Source organism: Schistocerca americana, chromosome 3 (assembly GCF_021461395.2).
Source record: "Schistocerca americana isolate TAMUIC-IGC-003095 chromosome 3, iqSchAmer2.1, whole genome shotgun sequence".
In the NCBI taxonomy this organism is placed as follows: domain Eukaryota; kingdom Metazoa; phylum Arthropoda; class Insecta; order Orthoptera; family Acrididae; genus Schistocerca; species Schistocerca americana.
This window is the reverse complement of record NC_060121.1, coordinates 160,671,619-160,685,179: the sequence shown is the minus strand read 5'-3', so window position 1 is coordinate 160,685,179 and position 13,561 is coordinate 160,671,619. Positions and strand designations below refer to the sequence as shown.

At 44.5% G+C, this 13,561-nt stretch overlaps 1 protein-coding gene across 1 annotated transcript in view; it reads right to left on the bottom strand.

The window, feature by feature from the left end:
* Positions 1-13,561, bottom strand: part of LOC124605942 (solute carrier family 22 member 7-like) — a 185,330-nt gene that overhangs the window by 24,164 nt on the left and 147,605 nt on the right. The window contains exons 7-8 of the mRNA XM_047137901.1: positions 9,453-9,667; positions 6,193-6,380 (exon numbers count right to left, since the gene is read on the bottom strand). Of these exons, the coding sequence (XP_046993857.1) occupies positions 6,193-6,380; positions 9,453-9,667 (403 nt within the window). The remainder of the gene's footprint in view (positions 1-6,192; positions 6,381-9,452; positions 9,668-13,561) is intronic.

The following is a 13,561-nucleotide window of genomic DNA, read 5'->3' as shown; positions in this document are numbered from 1 at the left end:
TGAAGGAAATGGTAGTAGCAGGACCTAGTCCCTTCTGCTTCACCTCACACCTCATCCCAGTTACTTATATATTGTGTTGTGTAATGTACTTTCTTGTCAATAGTGCCAAGAGTACCTCACTGTCATAATCATCACATTTTTTCTTAAAATTATTTTTAAAATGAAGATAATGCATTTAAAGCTTTATAACTGTTTGCTAATTATTATATTTTGGGCCCAGAGGGGATGAATCTATGCAATCCTGTCTACATTTTGAATTTCTGTTATGAAAGCTAGTTTTCTGACAGCTACTTGTGCCCGTCCATTGTGACTTCTTTTCATGTTTACTAGGAGAAATGGCTGGGTGTTATGATGTACTTATATCGATTTTTTTGTAAAAAGAATGATAGTGCTGAAGTAGCAAAAGACTGTCCACAATGGATCCCAGCAGCATCGGTGAGACAACAAATCGTCTCCTCCTCTGCCAGGCACGTAAAATAACATATCTGGCGGCATCCCTGGCTGGAATTGGACAGGTTCCGCTGCCAAAGGTGAGAGCCCACTGCAGGTGGAGAGCAGACGACCTCACACATACAGGAGGTAAGCTCACATCTCACCAGCGTCGAGTCAGTGGGTGGTCTCAGCAGCCGCAATAGATGGGGATCCGTTACAACGGTGGTGACGTCACGAGGCAAGTTGTTGGGCGAGTGGCGGCACCTGTGGTGAAGGCACGCTACTTCTAGCTTTGGAGCATATGAGGTGTGTGCGTCACAGTCTATGCCAACCACGTTTTGAGACTGCTTGCGTAGATAGATTATATTAGATCAGACTAGATTAGATGTACTTTTCGTTCGAATTGACCCATGGTGAGGAGAAATTTGGAAATTTGTGGTAAGGTCATTTGGGACCAAACTGCTGAGGTCGTCGGTCCCTAAGCCTACACTCTGCTTAATCTAACTTAGACATCACACACACCCACTCGAACCTCCGACGGGGGGAGCAGCACGAACTGTGACAAGGCGTCCAAGACCACGCGGCTACCTCGTGCGGCGTAGTGAGGACATCCTCAAGGACGTCGACCATATCAGAAAGCAAGCATACACAGTAAATATTTACAAAATACGCCCAGAAATGGTAATGTACCTTCCACATATTCGAAATGAAATTCCGTTCTTGATGTGGAGTTGGTTAGCAAAAAAACCTTAAGCCTATTTTCATTTAAAATGTTCAACACTCTTAGGTGCATATGATAACTCTTGAGCATTTGTAGCCACACATCATCAAATAAAACTAAAAAAAAATAATTTACGACACTTGTTTACAATGATCGCATCACACCACAAAATTGGGACCGATGTCAGATTGTAAGCAAATATTCACACTGTGTGATAATATTAATAACATACACGCTCAATAGGTTCTGCTAAGAAATTCATCAATGGATAAGAAGGAGTTCGCTACCATTACATTCTTTAGACTCTTCTCAAAATGAACTTCGTTATTAGTGATTTATGGTTGCTGGCATGTTATTGAAAATGTATACTGCGGAATGGTGGACACCTTTCCGAACCAAGTAGGTGACTTTAAATCATTGTGAAAGTTGTTATTATTTCTAGTGTTGATTCCATGAACAGAGCTGCTGATTTGGGTAAAAAAGATATATTTTAATGACGAATTTCGTTAAGTAATAAATATATTGGGAAACCTTAAATAGCCCTCTGCAGCACATTCTTGAATTCACACCACAAATAATTCATATTCCACGTTTTTGGGCTCGGAAATCCTTACCTTGGCTTCATGAGTTGCTCCAGAAAATAGTTCCGTATGACATTATGGAATGATAGTAAGCATAGTACGCTAGCGTTTTTTTTTCTTTTAATTTTTACGTCACCTGTGTCTCACAAAATTCACACAGCACATAGATATTTGTTTAGGCGCTTCAGCAGTTCTGTGGTATGCTCCTCCCAGTTAAATCTGTTATTAGGCTGTAATGCTAAGAATTTAACACACAATTCTTGTACGCCCTACGCCATATGGCAGGTGACAGTATTTCAGATAACGTTAAGCTCGGCAGTCTGAGAGGTGCCATTAGACAGGATTACACCATGTGCCAGCTCTGGTATTCACGCTGCCCCTGCTCTCATTTAGATCATCAGTACAAATGGCGCAGCCTACACATTTTCTTCATGGTAAACTACACTAAACAGCGACACTTAAAACTTGGACGACATTCTTTTGACAGGGGATGACATCAACGGTCACTGAACATGTCCCGAAGGTTCGCCAAGGTGACATTATCTCCTCTCTTCATCAGCCCAGGTAAAAATAGTTTTTGCACGATCTGCAGGATAAGCAAAGACCATTACAAAGAATTATTCTGGGAAAGGGTGCCGGAGATTTTCTACATACAGTGATTCTACTAACATTGTTCGCCTCATTTATTGGTCATGGTTGTAATTTTGATTTAATATTTATTTTTATTGATTTATCTTAGACAAATCGTAAACGTAAAAGTGACTTACATTTAAATATATAATCGTATCTATAAGCATGTGCTTTGGTGCAGCACCTTTACGTAAACTCAACGTAAATTTTGTGGTTACTGTAAACTAAGTATTACGCCCACTAGGAAATAACCGTGTACCTGTGTAATTGAAACGAAGATACCTGAAAGTGAAGCTATGGTCTACGTCACGGAAATACGTTAAGGGAGGATCGTTATATACATTGTGGGAAGAAGAAGCTTAATGAGTCAAGTTCGGGAATCCGATGCGTTGAGCTGAAGGCAAATGGTTCAAATGGCTCTGAGCACTATGGAACTTAACCGCTGAGGTCATCAGTCCCCTAAAACTTAGAACTACTTAAATGTAACTAACCTAAGGACATCACACACATCTATGCCCAAGGCAGGATTCGAACCTGGGATTGTAGCGGTCGCGCGGTTCCAGACTGGAGCGCCTAGAACCGCACGGCCACTCCGGCCGGCGAGCTGAAGGAAAGAGAGATACAGTCATGTGAAGAAGTTACATTGTTACAGTTTTAGAGGATCATGAGAGGCAACGAAGAGTTTTGGTAGCTATTCCGTCTTGAAGAAATGTAGTGTCAAAATCTATGTTGAACATCAAGAATGCAAAATATCCGCAAGCAGTGCATACGGCTCAAGAAGAGAGGATGTTGTTATATTTACGGAAGAAGAAGCGAAAGTAATTTTCTGAGTATGATTTAAAGAAAAAGAGGAGAAGCAACAGGAATCAACAGTCGTGTAACGGTGGAAAGCAGATGTGACGTAGTTTCATAGAACCCAGTAAGAAACTGGCCTTCGACTTAAATCTGTCTAGCAGAAGATAGGCACACTGGATTGTCGTTGGAGTAAGTTAAGTGGACTTTCATGCTTCAGTGAGATAAAATTGTTATATACATGTGTTGTCTTTATCTGAATCAGCAAATATTATACGAACTTACTTTATTAACAAACAATTTTTATCTGTTTAACTTTGTAGTGTAGAAGCGTAGCACATTTGAGTGAAAGTTTAAATATAAAGCACACATTGCTCGATCATATAAATCTATTATGCCAGCGCGTTCTTCTCTACATCTAGATCTACATCTACATGCATACTCTGCAATTCACAATTAAATGCGTGGCAGAGGATTTATCGAATCACCTTCAAGCTACTTGTTTACCGTTCCACTCTCGAACAGCATGCAGGAAAAATGAACACTTAAATCTTTCTCTGCGAGCTCTGACTTCTCTTACACATATACGATAATTGTTTTACTCATAGATCACATTTAAATAGCAGCTGTAATTTTCTATAAAGTGTTTGTGGCATTTCATGTAATCAAATCGATTTTTTACGTAATTCACAAGGGCTGAATCGAGAACTGGCGCCGTATTGTCAGCAGCCTAGTCTAGGGACACCTTGACAGTCGGAAATCACAGTAACCAACATCCATTGTCGGTAGTTACGACTATCTCTGGTAGAAAAAGCGTCGAATCACATTTTTGACTCCGTGCTGAAAACATTTACAGCATGGCGTGTGTACGAGAACGTAATAATATGCACCCTTTAGTATTTGAGTGCAGTTTATGATTTATGAGAGAGAGAGAGAGTCAGATTAAGAATAAAGGACATTTGTCATCGGGCCAGTGAGACACTGCAACGAGTTACTGCAGAGCACACAGTTGTTTAATTTCTGTTTACTTTGATAAAACGGCATCAAGTATAAAAAGAGTCGTTTGAGTAACTGAAGATCAAGTTGTGCTAAAGTTGAAAGAAGCAGAATTAGGGGGTGATAAACACATGATTAGAATTGTTTTAAAATCATGAGATTCACTGTAATGAAGCAAACACTCAAAATGTCACCATCAGTGACTGGATGGTTCAGCACGTACTCGAAATTGGGGCATGTAAGTGAATAACGGGTGAAGCGCCAAAAAATGAAAATTTGAGTTGTAGGCGAAATTCCGCTGTGATCGCCAAGGCCAATGACACACATTCTGACACAAGCACGAGAACAGCGGGAAACAATGCTTACAGCTGCCACAAAACGACATTCGTGTCTGACATTGTCGACGTTCAAATAATGAGTCTTGTGCCAAGCCTCTGGCAATGCCTTATCGTACACTGTTGTGAATTGCTGAGCGTTGCAACAATAGGGCAACGCTGAAGTAATTATTACAGAAATAGCACAGAATATTACAAAATGTAAAGGAAAATTCCACCAAAATGGAGGAAGAGAGATGAAGGTAGAGCTCAAAGTGAAAGAAAGAAACTACGCAGCGAAGGGAACGAATGTACTCTTCCTTCATTCAGGCACTGTTAAATGTACTACTTATTGGAGCTCTCAAATTACAACTTTTGCATTCGTGTTGGTGATAATCAAAGCGGTTACATGTTTCTCTGGCATGTGGCCGTACGTGGCAGGGATGGGAATGTAACTGCTTCCTGTGTGCACCAAACTTTTACATCGAAATTTACTTCTAAACAGAAATTAATAACATGAACTGACTGCTGCTGTGGGGAGAACAAAAATAAGACGATGTTTCTGTGGCTTTACATAACAGCAAAGGGTTAGCTTACGGAAATAGTACACTTTTATGTTATGCAATCGTGATTTTGAGAAATGAAAGAGGCTAACGGTGCATGAAGCTACGAAAGATTTAGTTCCCCTCTCACTGAACCTACGCACACGACACCACAAACCTATGTTTGCGACTTTAAGTCAGCTGCCGAAAAATATAAAAGTTCACCAGTGTGCATATTTCAATAGCACAGTGGATCAGACTGGCTACTGAACGCCTAGGGACTCTGTATTCATCAACTCTCAATGCAACTGAAGAGTTCAAGGACAATTACACCTTGAAGATGAATGTGAAGCCTTCTGACCATCAGAAGATGCAGCTGGAAACACTACCCTATGAACCTAGGTTTTCTGAAGGAAAGAGAAGGGATTTAGCTAAAATGATTGCATTTGTTAAAGAGGAGAATAAGTGGTTTCACGAGAACATTCTGAACTGAGTGCTAATTGCTATGAGGGCACTTGCATCCTTGTTTAAGTTAAAGCCGTTGAATACAGACTATTTTATTATCTTCAAATTTTAAATCATTTTGATCGTACCGTAGAATAACAACACGTATATGAAAAGAAACCTGTACTGTTTTTATGTTCTACCGTGATCTCCAACTTTTATATTGCTTTTGTACAACTGCTATACATAACCACAACATTATGCTAATTATCAGACCGCCTTCCGAAACTAATTTCAGCCACAAGTATTTCCATCTTCAGTGGGTTCTTTAATTCTAAAACTTGCGGAGATAGCATATACAAAAGTATATTTAAAAAACAAACAGTGGACATGTAGTAATCTTTTACAACGTTTGTACCTATGCTATTGCTGCATATTTCATAATTAAGGATGCCACTATAGATGGCGATATTTGTTGTCAAAACTAGTTTAGGAATAAATAAATAAATAATAAAAGTTTTTTGCATCGAGGTAGAGCCAAATTTCCCATATTGTTGTTTTTGTAAGGAAAGACGGACCGATGGAAGAGCTGCAAGATTAAATTGCTGCTATAAACATTTTGCTAATTATGTGTAAACCAAATTTTTGGCGCTTGAACTAGTATTTAGTTACAGGCCACAGTTGCTTTCACGGGTTCAATATAATTTTCAGTAGAAGCTGAGCACATTGTTACGGAGTACCTGAAAGACGATGTACGGAACAAGAGACATGCAAACACCAGCAACCGTGCACTCTACGCTGGCGGTGATCTGTCGCAGACACGTGGGGTGCACCTCGATGCTCTGAAGGTTGATGACAGCTGCACCAGCCGACGACCAGAACTGCATGGCCATCACTACCACTGCCATGGCGACACTCGGAACACCAACTGCAAAGTCAAAACACATGGGCTGTATGGCTGAAACAGATTTGTTAGAAACAAATTTGTAACCATACAAGAGCAAATAAAATCGAAATGATTTTTCCAGTGCCTTCTAATGAACTGTCCTGTTAATGTACAAATGATAAAAGTCTTTTGGATTTCACGTTGTCAGGAACTAACCATTACCACAATCATTAGGGTGGTGCTGTACGATCAGCCCTGTTGCCGATGTGAATTAGCCTGTTGAATGCTGAAAGCGACGCAATCGGTGAAAGTTACAGAATTATGTTTTCTGCATATTCTGAAGCCCACCTACGTGGTTGAATGTGTGTGAAATCTTATGGGACGTAACTGCTAAGGTCATCAGCCCCTATGCTTATACACTACTTAAGCTAAATTATCCTAAGGTCAAACACACACACCCATGCCCGAGGGAGGACTCGAAACTCCGCCGGGACCAGCCGCACAGTCCATGCTACGTAGTTGAATGATTGACGTGGCTGCCTTCAATGCAGCGTCTAGAGTCTGCCAATTATGCTATGAAGACGGTTCCGAGGCGTCTCCCGTGGCATCAAATGAAAGTCTCCACCAGTCCTCGACTTATCGTGGAACATTTCGAAATTTATCCGCAAGTATCTCGTCACCTAGGCAAAGGTCCCCAGTTCAAGTCTCGGTCCGGCACACCGTTTTAATCTGCCAGGAAGTTTCATATCAGCGCACACTCCGATGCAGAGAGAAAATCTCATTCTGGATGTCGAAATTCACTTTCTGTGCCCGTATAAAAATTTCAGGTACCCATCCACTCTTCTTGCAGGACCTGTCCTTCTGTTAATATCGTCACGATTGGCTCAGTTCATGATTTCTGCGTACCACTCCCTGCCAGTCTGCCAAGAGCATCTGTCCCTTTCTTTTCTCCTCTCATTTCTCAATCTTCCTTTTCGCTTTCGTCTCCAACGTGCTGTTGGAGCGTCTCACATTGCGTCTACTAGAAAACTAGAATTCCTTATCAGGGTATCCGGTAGACGGCGGAAGAATTTTGCTGACGCCACTTCGTTATTATCTACATGTCACATTGTGTCGTTACTCTCTACATGTCACATTGTGCCGTTTACCTGTAAGTGCACGCAAACAGATTTATGCAAGACTAGGGGGAACTCAGTCTATGACTGGCTGGCATAACGAACTAGATCCGGAGATCTTCCTGTGATACCACTTTGGCCAGTAGGGCAATGTTAAGCTAATGTAAGCTAGCCCTTCGCAGGATGTAGGATTCTTGCCCAAGCTTTACAATTTAAACAATTGTGTTACATCTTCCATTGAAACAAAACTGTAGCGTTTTTGCTTCAGTTGGTTGTAAATCACTGTAGCACTCATCATTCACAAGAGATGGCAGGTAGCCTGAAAAACGTGCAAACCAACAGTGTAACAATGGCTAAACAAGTCTTTGTGAGATGACACTAGGGGATGTCATCGACAGTTACTGTTTTATGTATCACAAGTACCACAAGAAACAGACAATACAAAAATTGTTCAGAAGTGGCCGAAACGACATGGTTATAGTGGAAACAAACGATTTTATCCTGGATCAGGAATTTTTATGACAGTTAGTACCCCTCAGCATACACTGCCTGACAAAAATGAAGCAACATGGGCACATGTTTAGATGTGAATACAACCTTGTACACATGCTCACCATTGGTCTGTATGCAAATGGTTAGTGTTGCAATTTTCTGTGATTGGTAGAATGGCCATTGTTCTGCACTAGTATTGTTTACGTTTGGTGTTATCAGGTGTGCTGTGCTATATGAGGGGACTCAAGTACGTCAGATGTTGAGTGACCACTGTGAATAACATCGAGACGCAGCATATTTGTATGAGACTGCGTTATCACATGAGAGACCTCACTGTGGGTCTCCACTTGACCAGCTCGTCGAATTGTGCAGCATCAAGATTTGTGGGACATCTGCCTTTCAAGTTCAGGCCGACCGACCGAATCTGCCTTGTGAAAAGGAGGGTGACCGTATTCCGCACCAAGTACATCGTAACCCCTTCGCATCTGCGATTGCCATCCAACAAGTGATAGACTTCATGCAACATTGTGTGTCATTCTACACCATTCGTCAGAGGATAGCAGTAGCTGGTCTAGGGAATTATGACCCCATCACAACACACCCAGCTGCATTAGTAGTAGCGTCATGATTTCGAAAGATGTATTGCTGACGAATATTCTCGCATTTTTTACAGTAGTGAATCGTGGTACTGCACTGCCTTCAATAACCGTCGACGACGGGTTTGAAGCGACTTGGGAGGAGGTTCCATTCTTTCCATGTTTCGGAAAGGCACAACGGTGTTGCTCCTGGCGCCATAGTGTGGGGAACCTTTCGGTATAACCTCAGGTCACCACTGGCAGAGAATGAGGGAGGACTGGCATATGCCCTGTGAACCCAAATGTTACCTCTCATCTGACAGTATAACGATGCTTTTTTTCAACAGTACAATGCTCTTACACATGTGGCACATGTCTGTATGAACCCTCCAATTGATGCTGAGGTGCTCCTGTGACCAGCTAGATCGTCAGACATGTCCCAGATGTAACATGTGTGGAAGCAGCTCGATCATAAATTCGATTCCGGAGGCAATATCCGGTATATCAAGGACAAGGTAACAACACTGGTGGGCCGGCTGGCCACAGGAGAGGATACAACGGATTTATAAAACCCTTCCCAAAAAAATCACTGCATGCACCCTGGAGAGAAGAGGTACAACATCATACAGATAAGTGGGTTCATATGCCCAACTTCTTCGTAAATTTGACTGGGTTCTGTAATTTCTGAAACAAAAATCACATACCCTCTCAACCCATGAATTTTCATTGTGTTTCCTCCTCCACTTCTGAGTGCTTGACTTTGTTTGTCGGGCAGTGGAGATCGGCTGTTGCCAAATGGTCTGACTCGATTGACACAGTAATTTTAGTCGCAATACAGATGTTTGAAATCTCCAATCCACGGCAGGTGGAGGAGGGCGCCAGCAGGCAAGTGTGAGAGGTGTGTGAGCGCTCTCACGGGCCGTATTGTTTACCTGTGAGCAGTACGACACAGAGAGCACCCAGGAGGCCGACCAGCGCCAGACAGGCGACGCTGGACCACCGGCGCCCGAAGTGGGTCCCGCAATAGTGCTGCAGCAGCACAGACGCCGCCTGCGCCATGGCCTGACAAGACACCGCCACCAGCGGGTTCAAGCTGATGATGCCCACGCTCAGTACCAGTGCTAACATCGTCATCCAGCACAGGGACCTGTCAACATATGGGACGCTTCTGTATCCTCTCAGAAAGGACGTACTTTACAACAGACACAAACTCAGCTTCTACACCAAAGTCAGCAATTAGCAGCAGCAGCATCTAAAGCAGACTGAATCAGATAGTCATTATCAAACACCTGGGCCCATCTGTGACGCAGCTGTATTTACCGCTATAGGCTCACGAATCCCTGTCCACACCTGGGCTCCCGGAAGCTTGGACAACTCCACACTTTGCCACCATCTTCGGAGCACAACACGATGGACCAGCCATCCATCTCCCTCCCATGCCCCTGAGATGTCAATGGAGGACCTCTTCAGTTCGGATCACTGCAACACATTGCAGTCAGTTGTTACACACAGCTACCACCGCTGGGCTGTCCATACTTCCGTCATGGAGTAAGAACCTCCTGTCAACACAGCACCAGTGGCAGCAGGGTGCATGTTCAGCAGCTGGAGACTCTGTGATGTGGTAATCACGTCGCCTGCCATTGTCGCTCACAGTTTCCTAGAGCCCTGATTGTAAACTAACATCAATAAATAAGTTGTAACCGCAGCTGGACCTTCTTCTGCTGTACATGGCAGGCCGGCCGAAGTGGCCGCGCGGTTCTGGCGCTGCTATCTGGAACCGCGAGACCGCTACGGTCGCAGGTTCGATTCCTGCCTCGGGCATGGATGTGTGTGATGTCCTTAGGTTAGTTAGGTTCAACTAGTTCTAAGTTCTAGGGGACTAATGACCTCAGCAGTTGAGTCCCATAGTGCTCAGAGCCATTTGAACCATTTTTTTTGTACATCGCATCATCCCTGTCCACAACCAGCCATCTTCGAAATAAAATTGTAAGCGATGGTGCATAAGCCAGCCACCCTTCGGACCGTAACGACTGGTGTCAGAAGCAGTGCTGAGGATGAGTATGGATGACAACAGGAAGGCAGCACCTGGATCCTTGTTGGTGCAATCTGACACAGAAATGCAGGTAAATTCCGAATTTATAGCTGTTTTCGGCCAGTGTGGCCGTTTCCCTAACGTTTCTCTTTCCTTTTTATTTTATTTTTGGGTAATTGGTATACTAGTATTTATTATTAAACATTCAATGTGGCTCAAGACGTTTCAGCTCAGAGTGCGATTCAGCAGTTGAGAGATGAAGTTGCTCAGGTGCAGATGGAATTGGGACAGTTAACGGAGGGAAGGAGGAAACCATCCATTGTGAGGCACCTAGCTTTGACGCCGACAGCGCTTCATTGGTCATCTCACTTTCTCGTAAATTAGAAGACAATGTGTTTGTGACATCTTGGATATTCGGGAATCCAGCCAGATGTTCGCGTCGTTCTCGCACGATATTTCAACAGCGTGCCTTAGGTGCTACCTGAGACTGGTCCTTGGATCGATCGATTCCAGTATTTATTTCTGGAAGGAGCTGAGCGTTCCCTAATCGGTCTGCGCCGAGTCGAGTGTTCCGTCTGTGGTCCGCGCCCGCCAGACTCGGCGCCGAGCCAATGGGCTCCAAATCCCCGCCAATCGCCTAATCACCTAGATTCTCATGTAACTCAGCACTTTGCCTTTTGTGAGCATTCAGCCGTCACCGCGTCCAGTGAGGGGTCAACAGAGGACTTCTTCCTTCTGAACGCTGGAACGTGACACCACTAGAAGTACATACAGGTACTACTATCAGACCACCCAAGCTTTGACCGGTGAATACGAGCAGTAGTGTCAGTGGAGTGTATGGTCAATAACGAGAACCTGACTAAACAGGGTATGCCCCAATGGAGTATCTACTTTGCCTGTCATCAATCACAGGCAGTTTCCAGGATGCACGACTGGAAACAAACAACAATTAAAAGTGTATATATTTGCAGACTGAAGTGATGAATGAAAATCTGAAGTAAGGCCCAGATTCGAACACACTTCTCCTCCTCACTAAGAATATGCGGTAACCGCTATGCCACCGTGGCACAATGGCTTTGCACAACTGCTCGTGCTACTCTAGACGCCTCCCTCCTCAGTCCAAATTCCCACCGATGCCACAGCCAACTTGGTATTCCCTCTACACTTGAACAGCATTACAGAGGCTCTGCAACTGTATTGCAGTAGTACCTCAGCATTGGGCTACCTTGCTGGCTAAGCTGCTTGGCAAGCACGGAAATAAGCAGCAGAAATTTTCGCCTTGTGGAGGTGGGCATTACCTTGCTAGAATCTAAGCCCAGAATGGATTGCTCTCAAGGGCCACAAAACAGGGAGTAGACTTTCGTCCGTGTTCCACTGTGCTGTAATGGTGCTGGGGTTGAAAGGAAAGGGGTCCTGCTACGAAATCAAGTGGCACCTCAGACCATCACTCCTGGTTGTCGGACTGCATGGGGTGACAATCAGGTTGGTATCCCAGCAGTGTCCAAGATGTCTCCAGTCACGGCTTCGGCCTAGAATCTTATCGACTGAACTAGAACTGTCCTCAGTGATCACCTTCACTTCGAACTGAGCCCAGATGACCAGCGAAGATTTGTATGGAGGGACCCCAGAGAGCAGATGGATACCACCAACCTGATTGTCACCCATCATATGGCCTGACAACAGGAGTGATGGTCTGGACTGCCATTACTTTTCATAGGATGAGCCCTTTGGTTGTCGTCCATGGCACCCTTATAGCACAAAGTTATGTCAACGATATTGTACCTCCCATTTTGTTGTCCTTCGTGGCAAGCCATCCTGAGCTTCCACTTCAGCCAGACAATACACACCCACACAAGGCGAAAGTTTTATTTGCTTCTCTTCGTGGTTGACAAGTGCCAGCAAGGTCACCTGATCTCCCCTACAGTTAAGAACTTTTCGAGCAATTTGCGCATGGCCCTCTAACCAGTTCGGGATTTTGACAATCTAATGCACCAGTTGGACAGAATTTGGCACACTGCACTCAGGAGCACATCCAGCTAACTATCGATGCCAAACCGGTTCATGAATGACTGCCCAACAGGTCGAATCACCAGACTAACGCGCAAAATTTTCGGTTAGGGTGCGTGAGGCAACCTCGGTACTGTTCCTGCGGTCATACGAAACTGCACCCCAGGTCATATATTCAGGTGTAGGTCCCGTGTGTCTAGAACGCAGACAGGTTGGCTCCAGTTCCTGAACTGGCCTCCTTCTGACCAACACACGGCCATCACTGTTACCGAGCTTTCATCAGAAAACATAACAGACCTTCAACCTGTCCTCCAAGGAGCTCTCGCTTGATACCACCGAAGTAGCAAATAGCACTCCGTCTTCAGGCCACAAGTGGCCCATCGGGACCATCCGACCGCCGTGTCATCCTCAGTTGAGGATGCGGATAGGAGGGGCATGTGGTCAGCACACCGCTCTCCCAGTCTTTATGATGGTTTTCTTTGACCGAAGCCGCTACTATTCGGTCGAGTAGCTCCTCAGTTTGCATCACGAGGCTGAGTGCACCCCGGAAAAACGGCAACAGCGCATGGCGGATGGATGGTCACCCATCCAAGTGCCGGCCACGCCCGACAGCGCTTAACTTTGGTGATCTCACGGGAATTGGTGTATCTACTGCGGCAAGGCCGTTGCCGAAGTAGCAAACGGCGGTAGTTTAGGGCCAGTGGAATGCACGCTACAGGGCATCTGGCACGGAACTGTCCTTGAAGTAACCGATTTGTAAGGTTCGTTGTGTCACTGTGGTGCCAACTACTGCTCATACTACTGCTGCTGCAGATGCAGTACAATTCGCCAGCGCCATACGCTGAACGTGATGGTTTCTCTCTCGGTGGTGTTAAGTGGCCATCCGGAACCATATCATCGTGTGAGCGTACAATCGCGTGATCACCGCTGCCAGCAATAATGTACAGTGGCTGAATTCCTACCAGGAACATCCACCTTCTCATAGCCATGTTAATGACGTGC